Source organism: Apodemus sylvaticus, chromosome 9, assembly GCF_947179515.1.
Source record: "Apodemus sylvaticus chromosome 9, mApoSyl1.1, whole genome shotgun sequence".
NCBI lineage: Eukaryota > Metazoa > Chordata > Mammalia > Rodentia > Muridae > Apodemus > Apodemus sylvaticus.
Genome location: NC_067480.1, coordinates 20,800,378 through 20,816,551, shown reverse-complemented (window position 1 = coordinate 20,816,551; position 16,174 = coordinate 20,800,378). Strand labels below are relative to the sequence as shown.

General features: G+C 54.0%; 1 protein-coding gene across 1 annotated transcript in view; it reads left to right on the top strand.

Annotated features, from left to right (window-relative positions):
* The first annotated feature begins 1,521 nt into the window (after nt 1–1,521).
* The window catches only part of Crocc2 (ciliary rootlet coiled-coil, rootletin family member 2), a 55,144-nt gene continuing 40,491 nt past the window's right edge, over nt 1,522–16,174 (top strand). Inside the window, exons 1-5 of the mRNA XM_052193401.1 lie at nt 1,522–1,597; nt 10,430–10,606; nt 11,443–11,591; nt 13,846–13,952; nt 15,462–15,603. Coding sequence (XP_052049361.1) covers nt 1,522–1,597; nt 10,430–10,606; nt 11,443–11,591; nt 13,846–13,952; nt 15,462–15,603 — 651 coding nt within the window. The remainder of the gene's footprint in view (nt 1,598–10,429; nt 10,607–11,442; nt 11,592–13,845; nt 13,953–15,461; nt 15,604–16,174) is intronic.

Here is a 16,174-nt window from a genome sequence, read left to right as displayed (position 1 = left end):
GTTTGATCCCTGGGAGTCACGTGGTAAAGAGATCCAACTCCCAAAATTTACCCTCGGACCTCTGCACACACACACACACACACCATGGCACATACACACCCCAACCCCCCCCACAACTAAATAAATGTAATTAAAACAATAATTTAATTGATGCAACAAGATAAGAGAGCATCCTAGGTGGATCCTCTCACTTGAGAGGACACTGACACTTCTACCCAAAGGGTCTCAGGCTGAATTCTGACGGCAAGGCCGGTGATGGGGTCGGAAAGAGGGTTAGCACACCAGAGGTCACAAAACACTCACAGCCACTGGAGCATACATCATCCTGTAAGGACCTGATCAGCTAGATCCTTGGAGGCCTGAGGGTGGAAGTGAGAGGCTGTATGTTTGCCCATGCCCATGAGATACAATCCCAGAACGATGCAAACATCTCTGGGCACGGGCGTTGGAGGTGGGGACAGTCTCTGCATGCACCTGATCCCACTGTCCCTGGGAAGCTGTCGCCTGAAAGTCATATCGAGTCTGGTGGGGCTTTTCTGTCTGCACTGCCACACCTGCTATTTGCACAGCAGTGATTGTGATCTCTGTGCAATTACCTGAGGTGAGCATACAGCAGGCAGGCGCCATGAGATGCTCAGATAACCCTGTCAGACCAGAGGCAGGGCTCTAGGGACCTCCAGCTCCTCTGGCTACACAGGGGTACTAGGAGACTCGGAGAAGGGCATCGTTTAAGTGGGAAAAGCCTCCCACAAGACCAGGAGGAGAGGCTTTGACGTCAAGTCACTCCCTGTGCTGAAAGAGCTTCCCAACATCCGTCTTCCTTGGGCCAGATGTCCCTTCTCCTTGCTTCATCTGCCTGTGCACGCGTGCACACACACACACTACTGCACAGTATCCCAGAGCACCCAGCCCCACGGGCCACTTGAAAGCTAAAACTGGAAACCAGGCTTGGGAGCCCTCAGATTGGTCCCCAAGAGTAAGACACTGGCTTGGTGAGTTCAAAGACCCCCAAAAATTACACACAAAAGGAGGGGATCACTGTGCATCAGGAAGAGGAGCTTCCCAGGTCCTCTCAGACCCAGAACGGACAGTACGTCCAAGACGGGTGGGATGCACTGTGGGAAGGTTTCTCCACTCTTGGGTTGGTTGCTTTAATGGCATAGAACTTTCCAAACTGTTTCTTTTGGGTAAAAGTTCTAGTTTCTGGGAATTTGTCCATTATAAATTTTCATATTTGTTGGCTATTGCCGTTGGCTGTGGCTGTGGTTTGGGTGTGGTTTGAATGTACCCCCAAAGGGTTCTCGAGCTGGAAGTCTAGGGAGTGATGCTAATGAAGAGAGGGAAGTGTTTAGGTCACAGGGCACGGGCCCCAGAAGGGTCAGTGTGATTCTCTCTGGCACCCACTTCTCTCCGGGATGAGTTGGGTTTATTTTTTAAAGGCGGCAAATCTGGCTCCTGAGCTGTCTGACTCCTTCCCGCCACACAGCGTAGGCTCCGTTCTTCACACACCCATCCATCACAATGGCGTCTGCCATGTTGGGTTATAGCTGGGCACCTTCCCCGTGCCAGAGGCGCTGCATCCAGCACCATGAGCTCCGTGAGCCCCATTTCTGTACAAGGCTCACCCTCATCACGTGAACAGAGGCAGTGGTTCGTATGCTTCTGCCTTTTTAACACCATGGGACCGGAAGCAGAGAGAGCAGCTACCTCTGCCTCCCAATACAGTGTCCAGAACTCAAGACCTTCTGTCTAAGTCTAAGAAAGTTCTGGGTCTGCCTGAGTGGTACCTACTTCTTCATCTCCTTAGCTGGTAACATACGGCTCTTGTCTTACTTAGGGAGTCTATTGCTGCGATAAAACACCATGATCAAAAGCAACTCGGAGAAGCATTTTTAGAGCTGATAGTCCATCATCCCGGAAGTCAGGGAAGGGACCTCTGCTGATGATGCAGAGGCTGTGGGGAAGCGCTCCTTAATGGCTTGCTTAGTCTGCTTTTATATTCTATCCAGGACCACCTGTCCAGGGATGGAACTGTCCTCGAAGCACGGGGCCCTCCCACGTCAATCATTAATCCAGACAATACCCAACTGACTTGTATACAGGCTAGTCTTATAAAGGCATCCTCTCAGTTAAGATTTCCTCTCCTCAGATATGTCTAGGTTTGTGTCAAATTGACAAAACACAGCCAGCACCCTCCATTTTATGTTTTTATATTTAACCGACCCACATACTTATTTTTCCTTTGTTTTTAGTTCGTGGTTTTGCCCGTCTAATTTGAGATATGTGTGTGATTCACTGACTTTCAGCCCTTTTTTGATTTTCAGTCTGTAATAAATTATAAATAACAAAGAACCCATCCTTTTGCTTATCTTAAAGTGCAGTTCAGTAGTAGAATCTGCACTATTCTCAACCATTACCAGATTCCAGCCCCAAAATGGTTTCATCTTCTCAAACCACCATCTCCCATCAAACACCAGCCCTCCCAGACCATGGCAGCCGCCGGCCTGCTCCCTGTCTCTGTGTATCTGGCAGTGCTGGGAGCCTCGTGTGGATCGAACAGACTCTGTCGGCTCATTTCACTTAGCACGGTGTCGCACAGGTCCCCCACATCGCAGCATGGCTGTGTGGTAGCTCCCTCCTGTGGATGGACAGGGCTTTGCTCACTGCCCACTGGGTTTCCCTGCAGGGACCACTGAGCTGTTTCCCCCACTGGGAGCAAGGCTCATCAGCGAGTGGGGTGCAGGTTCATCCATCTGCGTCTCCGGCGTCATTTTTGTGGGGTCTGTTCTAGAAGGGCTGTGGGATCCAGCTCCAATACTACATGAATCTTTAAAAAAAAAAAAAAAGATGTACTTATTTATTTTATGTATGTGAATACTGTAGCTACCTTCAGACACACCAGAAGAGGGCGTTGGATCCCATTACAGATGGTTGTGAGCCACCATGTGGTTGCTGGGATTTGAACTCAGAACCCTTGGAAGAGCAGTCAGTGCTCTCAACGGCTGAGCCATCTCTCCAGCCCCTATGTGAAATCGGCTAAGGAACTGCCACCTTTTGTTCCTACAGCGACGCTGCTACTTTCCGCTGTGCTTTCTTCTGTGTTTAAAGCGAGACTTCAGCTGTAGGAACTGTTTTCCCTCACTCAGCTGCAGGTAACTTTAACCCCCTGGACCCACCTGTTCTAACACCAGCTTCCCAAGGGCCGTGCTAGGCCTCAGCCTCACAGGATAAAACACTTTATTTATATGAGTCACTCATTTATATGAGACACACCAGAATGGGGTATCGGATCCCATTACAGATGCCTGTGAGCCACCCTGTGGTTGCTGGGAATTGAACTGAAGACCCCTGGAAGAGCAGTCAGTGATTTTAACCACTAAGCCATCTCTCCAGCCCCAGGATGGAGCACTTCAGACACCATCATAGACTGCCCTCTGACCCCTGACTGCACAGTTAAATCTGAGGTCTCCTCGAGCTCAGGAACCTGCCAGAACAGCTCTCAACACCCAGGCACTGCTATTCTGTCTTAAACATCCACTCTGGGATCAAGGACAGCCACAAAGAAGTATGGCAGGTATGGGGAGGGGTGGAGAGCTGAAACACCCCGTTGGGGTGCATGCCGTCCCAGCCCTGCATCTACACTAAGCCCCTCATTAGGGTTTTCACGGGTGACTCCTGTGTAACACTACTGATTAAATCTCCAGTGAATTAAGGACTAGATCACCAGATGTCTTGGGGGTGAGCAGAAAGATCTAGAGTTCTTATCTAAACTTTGTCATCCTGGAGCTCGTGGGGGACTCGGCCACCTCTCTCTCACTTCCCCTTCAAAGTCATGCCTCACTCCACAGATCAAAGGTACAAGGTCCCAGGAGGGCAGGAGCCGACAGTGGTCCGTCCAAGTGTGGCCTGGATTCAGTGCTAATCACATGCCATCCAGGGAAGGACATACTGGCTATCTCTGTCCCCAGAGCCACATGTCCAGACACCAGTGCCACTGCACTGAGCAGATAGGCCACATCCTCTTTCAGACCTTCTTTCCCATGGTCCAGAGACAGGCTCAGCCTCCCCAACAGAACATTCCAAGCCTTGACAATGGCGCTCCGGTTTTCCCTGCCGTCTAGCCCGCCCCTCTCTCTGCTCCCTCCCCACCCCATGTTCTTTATCCTAGGCCCTTGCTTGCACTGCATTGCATACTGGCCACGATCCCCAGGAAACCTGTGTGGGTGTCAGGACATAGGAGCAGACAAGACAGACAGCATCCTCACCCTGCCGAACAGTCCCTGCTGTGAGTCATTTTGTAGTTAGTGATTCATACCTTTGGCGGTTCCAATAAGGCTTTCAATTACTTGTGCTGGGAACCTGTCTGAGCCTGTTTGTGTGCCAAGCGTTGAGCTAGGGGTGGACGAATACATTGTCCCCTTTGTTTTTGTCCCCTGCTTCAACATCTAGTGCCCTCATAGCGGTAATGCCCATACGCCAGCTTGGCGGCCACATTGTGGAGGAGGGGGGGATATCAATCAAAATCGCTATAAAGGCAACCCATCAAACACAGGAGTAGACATTTCCAGGTACAGAGCCCATCAGACTTCCCGACCAAACCCCCTGCAGGATTTTAATGTGCTCTGAGCCTCCAGCTGGGCCTGCTCTTGGCCAAGCTATTTCACGGAAGGAAAGCAGGAGGACCCATGGACATCCAATCAGGTGCATACTAGTCAGGGGACTGTCCAGAGATCTGGATCTCCAGAAACTAGCCCCACAAGTGTTTCGGAGCTCAGGGCTGAGTCTCAATCCTACCACAGTGCTAGCCTGTCAGCAGTCCCAAATAAGTCTCACACAGGGGAAGAAGGGCAGAGTTTCTAAGTCAAGATATCTTATTTTAAAACATCTTCTCCTGGATCGTGGATAGTGCTAAGACATTTCATTCAACCCAGCTAACCTGCCTCAACTCAGGTTATTGTCACAAGTTCTCTTACTGTCTGTAATGGTGGAGTCCCTGAGCCCAAACTCAGAAATGTTGGGCAGGACTGGTTGCCCTCCTGCAGTACTGGAAATGACCACACGGGGGCACTGTTGGAGCTCAGCACGCAGCATTAACAGCAGGCCTAGCCACCACTGAACTGAGATATAGGACAATTCTCTGCTCCACATCAACCACCCAACCCCATCCTGCCACGGTATCTGAGTTACAGTGGGCTTGTCCATTGGGTACCCTCTCCCTTGGAGATTTTAAACAGCAGTTTGGTGGTCCTGCCCTGATTGCTTGCTTCTGAGTTCTTTATTTGGAAGGTATGGGTGAGTCCTGCCTTTCTCCGTTCTTAAATTCTTTCTGCTCTCCCCTGGGGACCAGGACCTCGACCTGTCTGTTCGTCTGTGGCCATAGTCATGAACAAGAGACAATGAATTAGCTCGTGTGCCTTTCTGTTTACTGACTTTATCTCTGTATCCCAACATGCCTCCACAGGAAGGCCCTGCAATGTTTTAGGGAGTGGACAAGCACTGCTGGCACTGGAGGAGGACCCCAGGGGGCCGTTGGGACTTCACACTCAAGCCTTGGCAGTTCCTGCTTAGTTTGGCTGGGAAAACAGAAAGCAGCCCTTACCTTGTCAGTTGCAGCCTGACAGTATTTAATGGGTTTTGTGTTGTTCTCTCCTCTATCAGCAACCTGGCAGGAGAGTGCTGGCCTCACCTGCTGGGGACCACGTCTGGTACCTGCCAGGCCCCAATTGGACTCTGACTCTTAGGCCAAGAGGGGGAATATTTGAATGGCCTGTTCTGTTCCCACTGCTTGAAGCAGCCATGGAAGGACACCCCACCCCTGCATCCTCACCCCCACTCCCCCTACTTCCACCCTCCACCCCCCTCAGGAAGCCCCTTGTGGTGGACACACGTGACACTTCCTCCCACCCAACCTGCTGAGAGCTGGGAGGGGCCACGCACCTCTAGGCTCCAGTCGTCCCCTGCCCATCCTTTCCAGTGCTTGTGCTTGGGTGTTGCCTAGATTCTCCTGCAGGGTGACCCCGTCCCAGATTGGAAGGGACACACATAGAAGGGTCATGCCTGTGGAACGGGGTTGGAGGATAGAGTGGAGCCCCGTTCTTGCGATGGGCTCTTTTCCTGGATTCAGACCCACCCCGCGGGCTGAAGCCCTGTCCCTGAGCTGAGTTTCCCCATCTGCAATAACCGCTGCCGCGCCCCTCAATGTTTGAGTCAAGATCGGGGTACCCCACCGTCAGGACTCCCCACTCCAGTCAGCATCCAGGCAAGGGCAGAAGTGCAGTGTGAGGTTCCTAGGCCACAGGAACAAGGAGCAGTCAGCTAACATCACAGATGGAGACGATATGGCATATCTCTGCACAGTGTGTTGGTGGGACAGTGGGCCCCTCCTCCGGTCTCTTAGAAAGGAGTCCTGCTCTGACCCTGAGGGTGAGGCAAAGAGGCCTGTCCCCTAGATAGGACCCCCTCAACTGGACCACAGCCAAGTGGGAGGCACTGGTGTGTGTCCCCACAGAGCCCCCAACACACCCATTTGGAGCTCCATCTAGATGCAGAAACTACTGGCCTAGCATTGACATCCCTGGGGTCTTTGGCATAGGTCGAACTGATGGAACACACGGAGGGCAGTAGGAAGGAACGAACATGGCAAAAGCTCTTTGAATCTGACATCTTTTAGGAAAGTGACCGTGGAGATCCCTTTTGCCCAGCCTTGGTGTCCTTCTCACAATCAGAGCCTCCCCCCCCCCCCCCAGGCTATCCAGGCTTCCCACTGCTGTGCTAGAACCTTCCCCAGGCTGAATAGGAAAGATTCTGGCCCTAGAGATGGTGACCCACCCAGGCAGGGGGGCGGGGGAGGGGGAGAACTGGTGGTAGCAATGGACAAAGCCTACGGGGCAGAAGCTGGAAACTCTCCAAGCCCCACTCCCCACCACGACCTGACTTGAGTATGGGGAAGGAGGCGGCCCCGGGTGGGATCCCAGGGGATGTAAGCCCGGGTCAGCACAGACCTCCTTGCACGCTGTAGCAGAGCCCCGCGCCCCTCCCCCGCGCATTTTGCGTGCAGGCGGGGCGGCCCTCGTTTGCAATCCTCCCGCGCACAGGGGACTGGAGGCGGGAGGGGAGGGCTGGCTGCCAGGGACGCGCCCCTCCCGCTCCCCCTCCGCACCCCTCCCGCTCTGGCTGGGCGTCGACCCATCGCAGGCACCGGGCCACAGCTGGAACCTATTACGCCCCCAGCGCCTCTCGGGACGTCCCGGCTAATAAGTGACCCTCTGTAAACGTTAGGAATGAGTCAAGTTTGTGCTGCGCCGCTGCTTTCCCGTTAGCGGGTGGCGCCGCTGATGCTCCGGGGAGAGGAGGGAGGGGAGGCAGGGTCCTTCCGGCCTGGAGGGAACCTCTGAATGGAGCCAGCATCACGTCTTTAATCTGGGGGGGGGGGGGGGCTAGGGATTCTGTTTGCCACCCGACTTGGTTTCCCCCTGTGCAAAACAGGAGAGTCGGGTAGTGATGGCTGGGCACCCCCCCCCCCCAACTCTTAGAAAGGCTAGAGCGGCCTTGGTGGTCTGAGCACCCGGATCCTGCCTAGCCAGGGAGGAAGGAGAGCCCTGCACCCAAGGAAGATTGTTTACTGCCCACTCAGTGCGAGACCGGGCGGGCCTCTGGAGGAAAGAGAAGTGAGGGCACCTTACCAAGACCACCTAGGGGAGTTAAATGCGACACCTTGGAGAAGGTTAAGTCTTTCCCCAGCCGGAAGGGCCCTGGTTCACTCCCATCAGCACCTGACCTTTGCAGGGCTCTCAGGGACCAGGACAGGCCCTGTCCAGAGCCGGGCAGAGTCTGGATATTGGAGTGACTCCAGTCTGGCTAGCTTAAGAGAGGAATCAATACATTTAGGACGACTAGGTGAAAGCCATTGCTTATCTCCACAGAGGATTCAGAGTGGAAAGAGGCCTAGCTGTGGTGAGGTCGACGGGGGCCTGGAGAAACAGGGCCTCTCCACCAGCCCAGGCCTGGCCATCAGAACCAGGAGAGCTGTAGACTAGAAAAGGCTTCAGTGAGCTGGGAGTCAGGCGGCTTCTGAGTGTCACCTGAAGGGACTCGGGGTAGGAAAGGGATCTGGGGAGTCCCACTGTGGAAGAGAATGTGGCTGCTGTCCTGGAAAGTTTTGGGAGTACCCCTACCCCACCCCACCCCGGCATCAGTCACAGGTCATTAAAGCACTGCCTTCAATCCAAACATCCTTTGTCCATGGACAGGACAGGTCGGAGACTGTGGGTTATTCCTAATCCTCAATTCTTCATCCTATACCTGGAAGCTTCCTGCTGACCCAGAACAAGCCACAGGACCTGACAAGGTTTTCCTCTCAGGCTCATTCCCTCCCCAAAACGTGCACCTCCCCCAGCAAATCCTCCAGAGAATCTGAGGCCCTTAAGATCATGTCTAGGTAGGAATCAAAGGTAGGTAAGATGGTGTTCCCACAGTGTAGGTGACCTTGAGTTTCAGAGACTTACGGCCTGAATTTCCAAAGCCTATAGCTAGCTCTAAGCCGTGGGATCAAGAGACTTATGGCTCGGAGCTTTCAAAGTCAGAAGCTTATTGCTTGAGGTGCTTGAGGCAGAGCATCTGTCAGAATCCTCAGTTCTAGGCACCCAGACTCTTGCCTCTGAACCCCCTCAGTAGCTCTCCCAAATTCTTCTGGGGCTTGCAGTCCCCATCATCTAGGCTTCCTCTGCCCTTTGGCTCTCACTGAGTTTTGGTTTCTTTGTTACCTGTAATTTCTCAGTCTCTGCCCTCAGTTGCTTTCTAGAATGTCTCAGCTTTCCAGCTCTGCATCTTATCTATTTGAGCCCACAGCTGCAGACGCCAGGGCACGTGGCTCCTGGCAACTCTTTGGGACCCTTTAATGCAGCTGCTGCTATTTTTGCTAAGACTTGGAAGCTCAGGGTCTTGTCTACACATCCATACAGCCAGCCCAGGCTTCCTTACTCACGATAAAGACCACAAACGGACAAGCAAACCATCCAAAAGGAGGTTTTTATTGGGCCTGGTGTTGCAACACGGGAGTACCGCACGCGGGAGAGGGCACTAGCCCGAAGGCAGTGACCAACCAGCTGCTTAGATATCTGGAAAGTGCACTACACGCTTGTGGTCAGCCAGCTACAGGCCCCATGCTGCTCAAGCTTTGAGATCTCTGTTGACTTGCTGGAGAAAATGCTCGCCCTTTAGTGTGAGTGGCAATACCTACAGAGTGAGTGGTGTCATCGGGTGTCACGAGGCTGTCCTGCCCCAAGTGAGGTTTGCACGTCTGGGCAGATTATCCAGAGTAGTCGACACCAGCAGGAGGCTTCTAAAACAGGAACTGCAGCCCCAGCACCCCAGTTTGTGGTGTCCCTAGCAGCTGTGGGTTAGCTTCCTGGAGATGTTCATGGAGTGTTCAAAGCAGGTGGACGACCGTGATAACAGTCCAGTTGGCTGCCAAGAATGGGGCTGCTAGTTCAATGGCTCTCTGTCCAAGGCAGCCAGGCACAAGAGTGACTCCTGTCGCAATCAAATCTCCTAGCCCTGAGCAGCCTAGCTTGCTTGAAGGAAATCATGAAAGGGTGCTAGCAAAGAAAAAGACTCCATCTTCGATGTTAGCATTCATAATGTGGGAAGGGGTTCATTCCTAGTCAGATCCTTCACGAAGAGCCAGGGCCCTCTGGTTTGTCTCACCAGGACTCCGGGAAGTTAGACTGACGTTGAACCTATATGGTGTTCTCTCCTGACAGCTCACTAGCTCAGGACCCACCAAGAAAGTGGGCCACTCTAGCTCCCCTCTCGAGTAAGCTGAGGGGGACATCTCAGCTGGTCTCAGAACCAAACAGCCTCTGTTGACCGTTGTCACCTTGTGCCTGTCTAGCCTCACAGGGCCAAGCACACGAGAGATGGGCCTCTCTAAACTGGGGTTGGGCTCTTGGTCCTTTACCTGTAGTGTCCCCTTCCCCCCACCAGGCCTGTGATCACTGGGTGGGGTTTGGGAGTCTCCCCATCTCTACTGTGCAACTGAGCCCAACTAGTCCAGGTGGGGCAGGCAATGGAGAGTTTTTCTGTGGATACACACAAAGGCCCCTGCTCCAGACATCCCAGAGAGGCTGGGGTCGGCCCAGGACTCAGTGCAGCCTGCTTAGAGTTGGAAAGGGTAACCTGAGCTAACCTTGGCCAACAGTCCTTTCAGATACCCATTCCCTTGATTTCCTCATGTTTGTCAAAGCACTGCCGGGGACTGGCACAATACCACCCCACAGGCAGAGAGACTATGACATGTGGCTCTGGTGACTAGCCTGGCCCCACCCTGATATCTCCAGGACTCTTTGCTACATCTGAGTGACCTCACTGCTGCTCGCATTGACAACACGAGCTTGTGTGAGGTGCCTGCAAGCTGTCCCGGGCCTATAAGAACCAAGGCTCTGGGGTGTTTTTCAGAAGTTGGAAGACACCATCCTGAGCCCCATGGCCAGAAGGGAAGACAGGGCGCTAACTGTGCGTGGAGAAGGCCAACAGGCCCAACCCACTCCCGTGCCAGTGCGCATCCGAGAGATCGTGTCGAGCAGCCTGGGTGAGGAACCTCTCTCAGGTGAGGCTGAGACTGCTCAGGTACCAGGGGAGCCTCCCAGCAGGCACTGGGGCCTGGCCTGTGTCCCTGGCTGTCCAACCCAGACTCTCCCAACCCTGTTTTCCCAACTACCCCCTCTTCATCGGGTCCTCAGGAGTCATGCAGATAGCCACAGGGCCATTAATCACTGCCACACGGAGCTCAGCACTTGTGACATTGTTCTGCCACCACTGTCTTTATTTTATCCATCTTCGTTTTTTCACCATCGTGAGAAGCCTAAAGGTTGACACTTTGGGTTAAGGTTGAACAGGGACATCCCGAGTCTTGTTTCTGTCCCTCATCTAGCCCCACCCACATAGCTTTCTTATCGATGCACTGCAGAACAGGCTCTAAGGAATCCATGCCCTCATGGAGGCCAAACAGTAGGCAGGTTCCCCGATGCTAACTGAGCTCATGATTCCCTTCTGCAGGGGTCTGATGACCCCTTTGTGTTGTATGGGTCTGTCTAATCTAATCTATCTCCTAATGGCCCCAGGCTACCACTGGCCTCTGGGCACTAGGACAGAGACACACCACTGCATATTTGAAAAAGCAGCTTCTTTCCATGGGCAGGGTCTTGCCCCTCTGAAGCAGCAGCCCCGCTACTGTTCAGACATGACGGGTGGTACCCAGTGTCCCCCACACATGCTTTCATTGGTAGGGGCTTGGCCTGGCCATGAGTAGGTGGGGTCAGAGATATTTACCAAAGGCAATAGGGAGAGGAGGATGCTGGGTAACGGGAGAAGATGTGAAGTTCCTCATGGAAGGCCTCTTCTGACTGGCAGGGCCCTGGCCTCATCTGAATGCTATACCCACAGGGCTGCGGGAGCTGTCAGCGACTACGACCCAGGCACGAGAGGAGAGTGAGCTTCTGCAGGAGGAGCTGACACGGCTGGAGGACCTGTTGGCCCAGGCAGATGCTGAGCGGGAGGAGCTGGCTAACAGGTGTCACATGGTCAGCCAGCGGGTGAGTGTGCAGCTGGTACCCGCAGGCCAGTGTACACAGACTGGCCCTTATTAGGGGTCACCCATCAAAAGTGGTGATTATTGTTGTGGGCCCACCAGCCAGTCTCAGGACACTGGGAGACAGATGAAGAAAAGGGGACTAGAAGTAAGCAGGTGACACAGGAGGTGGCACCCATCAGGTGTGTCTCTCATCTGCTCCAGGATCCCTGTGGAGTGTCCCAGTCAGTGATGACCCACTGGCCCATGACCTTACCAAGTATAAGCACAAAGCCAGCTTCTGAACAGAGGAGAAAGCTAGGAAGGGCCTGCCCCAGAACCCAGGCAGAGCTTGTAGGTCCAGCCCCAACCCCCAGCCCCCGACCCCCATGCCAGCCTTTCTCACACGCACTACAGTCTCTGGTCACCAGCCAGGCCTCTGAGCGGGAGAAGTGAGAGGTGATCTCTGAGGTACAGACTTCAGCCAGAGGTTATCCGGGGATGCCTGGGGGCTGGGGAATGCCTTCTCTATGAAGCCAGAGAAACTCAGACAGAAAGGTGAAGGCGGTTTCCAGGCCAGACCCCTTTCATTCATTGTCTTCTCCAAGCCACAAGAGCTTCAGAGGCAGAACCGGGCACAACAGGCACAAAATAAGTGAGAACAAGCCTTGCAGTGTTGGGGGACCCTCTGATCCCCCAACATCTATGGAGCCAGCCTGAGCTCCGTGTGGCAGGACAGATGAGGATGCCAAGGCTCAGCTCTGGCCAATGGTCCCCTAAGGCAATGGTTCTCAACCTGTGGCTCCCAACCCCCTTGGAATCGGACATCCCTTGTATCATATGTTTACATTGTGATTCACAACAGTAGCGAAATTACAGTTAGGAATTAGCAGTGGAAATGGTTTTATGGTTGGGAGTCACCACAACATGAGGAACTCAATTGAAGGGTCACGCCTTTAGTAAGGTGGAGAGACACTGCCCTCAGGTCATAGAACCATGCCTGGGACCAGTGCTGGCCCAGATCTGCTCTTTCTATGACATGGAACCGGAAACCTATGGAAAAACCCGAGGCCTGGCTTTGCCCACATGAGGGTCCTGGAAGAGTTCCTAATGTGATCACAGTACCCCTGAGGTGCCCACCTGCCAATGGGTCCCAGCTTTCTGATGCCCTTCCCACCACACCGTAACTCTATGGGAAATGCCTTTCTCTTCAGCCCCCACCCAAAGAGTCCCCCTAAGAAAGACTGTGAGGACCTCTGACCCCGGTAAGAAAGACTCTCACCATGGCTCAAGAGTTCTGCTCTTCCTGTGGTGCATTCTGGGAGAGGGAATCTTCCTAGCACAGGGCGGGCGATGCTGGGAATGGACTTGAGGGACTAGAAGCCGCAGAAGGCCTTCCAAAGATTAGTAAACTAATAAGCTATGAGTCAGAGCTCAGCTCACAGCCAGCTAGATGAGGGTGCCGGGGATCCAGTCACAAATTATGCCCAAGCACACCAGTGGGACAGGATGAGGGTCTGGTGTCCAGCCCTCTCCAGGTGACACTACAATCCATTGTAATTGGAGCCCTCTGACCCCAACTGTCACCATTGCTGGTGGCTGAGAAGCAGATCCTTGGCCATCAGACACTCCTGTGTCCCAATCCCATCCTCCTGTTCTTTGTGCTTTCCTCTCAAGACTTCCTCGATTCCGAGATGTCTTAGGCTCTGGGTTCAGATTCCCCACTGTAGTAATAATGGCTGAGTGGCCTTAGGTGTGAGGTCCTGAATCCCATATTGGCCCCTTGGGAGTAAGGCTCTGTGGTGGTAGCGAGGGGACTTGACAGCCATGTGAATGTGTTCCCACCTGCTAAGGATGAGGATTGGGGGGTGGGGGGGATGCAGCTTGGGAATCAGGCCAGGCCAGATGGGTCCAGATCCATGCCCCATGGAGGCATGGAAGAGCCTACTTTTTAGCTATCTACCTTATCCCCGTGTGGCTGACATCTGGACTGCCCCAGCCACTGAGGACAGCAGTGCCTCAGTGTACTAACCTATAGATGAAATGTCTCTAGGGACCCCCAGAGCCCTGCCTCCTGCCGATACCACCACTCCCATAGTATCCCCAGGCCCAATGGAATCCAAGCCGGCCTCCCCTCTCCCTCTTCAGTAGGCCACAGGCCTCCAGGTGTGGACAGGTGCCTGGGAGGTCCTGTTTCCTACCTCTGCCCGGGGTGGGTTTTATGGCAAAGGTGTCATACCTGGCTGACGAGGGAGAGGTGGGCTCACACTCCTCCCCAGCTGCAGGCCCGCCTGGATACCACTGAGGCCCGGCTTCGGAAGTCAGAGCTGGAGCATAGCATGGATTTGGAGGAGGCTCTTAGCCGGCTGGAGGCCTCACAGCAGAGGTAAGGCCCTGTGCAAGCGCTCACTCAGGGTTGCAGGGGGTGCACACCTGACTATGCCTCACCCGACCCATCAGAGTTATCCTGAGTTACTGTTGCCTGTGAAAACAGGCACAGGGTAAGCACCCCGGGGGGGGGGGGGGAAGGGTCAGTAGCAAGCAGAACTGGGTACCATGCTGTTCTCCTTTCCTTTGCATTGGAGACCACTCCCATATCCTCACGAGCATTGCCTCACCCCTCGGGGCCAGTGTGAGTGAGAAGAAAGAGAAGGGGCCTCGGCAGAGCGGGTAGCAGATTCCTTTTCATTCCCTGTGGCACAGGTCAGGGAACAGTACAGAGCTGAGAGCTCCCTCCCTCATCACTGCTGCGTGAGTGGGACTCTTTCTAGTCCTCCTCAGTAATGATTTGTCTTTACTTCTGAGTGCAGGGAGCAAAGAGATCAGAGAGGCTTGAAGCCATAGAATGTCCTGGCATTGGGGTCAGGATGCTCAGAAGAGCCCCCCAGAAAGTGAGAGCTGGCATCTGAGATAGCCTGGTTCTCTGCCCATACCTTTCAGCGGATATCCCCATATCATGGAAACAGCAGCATCAATGTCATGCCTAGAGCAACTGAGGGGGAAATCTGCCCACTCCCCCGCCCCAGGAATAGGTTTGGGCCAGTGGGCAGTCTCCCGAGGCACAGCCATTATCAAGGACTCCCTGACCTCACCCCAGGGGTGTGGTGTCCGGATGCCCACTCAGGATACTGGCTGGCCAACACTGCTAGTGGTGGGGCACCACAGTCAACCAGGAGGCATTGGCACACACCATCCTGGATGCCCTTTTCTGGCTCTCCTAACCACCCTGACCACGACTCCAGAAGTTTTGGCTTCAAGCCTCTCTGATGTCAACAGGCCCTTTTGTTCATACTTGGCAAGAATGCACCACACCCCAGTCCCGGGAACAGCCCATGAGCCTCACTCGAGCGATCTCGCCATCGCTAACAACCGGTGGTTGGCTTACCCTCCAGGAATCTGGCAGAGGGCGAAAATGCTGAAAAGCATTTTGAAAACCCATTCTGAGGGAAGAATGGCCCCAGGGGAGCCGGATGCCTGAAAAGCTCAACAGGATCCCTGGCATCTCTCAGGGAGCCTAACTTCCAGAGATGCCCAGCCTCTGCCAGCCTGCCCCCGCCCCAAGGCTCCCTTTGAGCCCCCTGGACCCTGTACATTTCTTTTTCTCCTTGGAGGCAGAGGAGTGGCTAGGGCTGAGGAAGTGTTTGGGAGGATAGGATTTTGAGGTGAGAAGGATGATGCTGAGCTGGCCCTGAGAAGATTCCCCCTGGTGCTTGGACCATGGAGGTCCCATTACAGGGTGGTTCGTGACGCTTGGGAACAGAGTTGGGGCTACACACCTAAGCGGAGATGGGGGAGCGGGACAGACTCCATTTAAACCTCTTGGTTTAGGTTCCCAGACTCTCTGTACCTCTTTGGGAAGTCACCACACATGACACTGTGGGTTTCGTCCATGTAGGAGCACGGGCCTTTCCCAAGTAAACACCCTCCTCCGGCAACAGCTGCAGCACATGCAGAAGGCCAATGACACGCTGGCCAGGGAGCTGACCAGGACGACACACAGCCTGCTCCGCCTGCAGGGCAAGCTGGAGCTTCGAGAGGTACGTCACCGGTCTAAGAAAGAGGTGGCCCCATACCCTGTCCCTACTTCTGGTACCTGCACAGCTTGAGGGAAGCTGGTATCGTGCAATCCCCCCTGGTGGGAGCCTCACAAGCCATTCTGCTTGGTCACAGCAGCCTGTGCCATGAGGGACACCTCAGGTCCCTTGAGTAAAGGAGAACAAGCCTTCTAGAGGGTTCTGGGACCATTCCTGACTCTGATACGTGACACTGTTGGCCATACAGAGAGTCTGATCAAAGGATTATACAGCTGTTCTTAAGTTCCTGGCCAGAAACCACCAGAGACCCACAGTCTTGCCCACTCAAAGCGTAGCATCAGAGAACAATGTGACAGACCTTGGGAGGTCTGTCTGCTGATTGGATGTGGGACCTTCTGAGAAGCGTGTGGCCTTGGAAAGATGATACTATACAACTGAAGCTAAAGGCATCGCTTGACAGCCCTGCTCCAAAGAGACCTGATCACACATCTAAGTGTCCCTTTACACACCAGTGGCAAGATTTCCCCCTCAGAAGCCAGTTAAATATGCTCTCTCCGTGTGAAGTCAGGAGCTA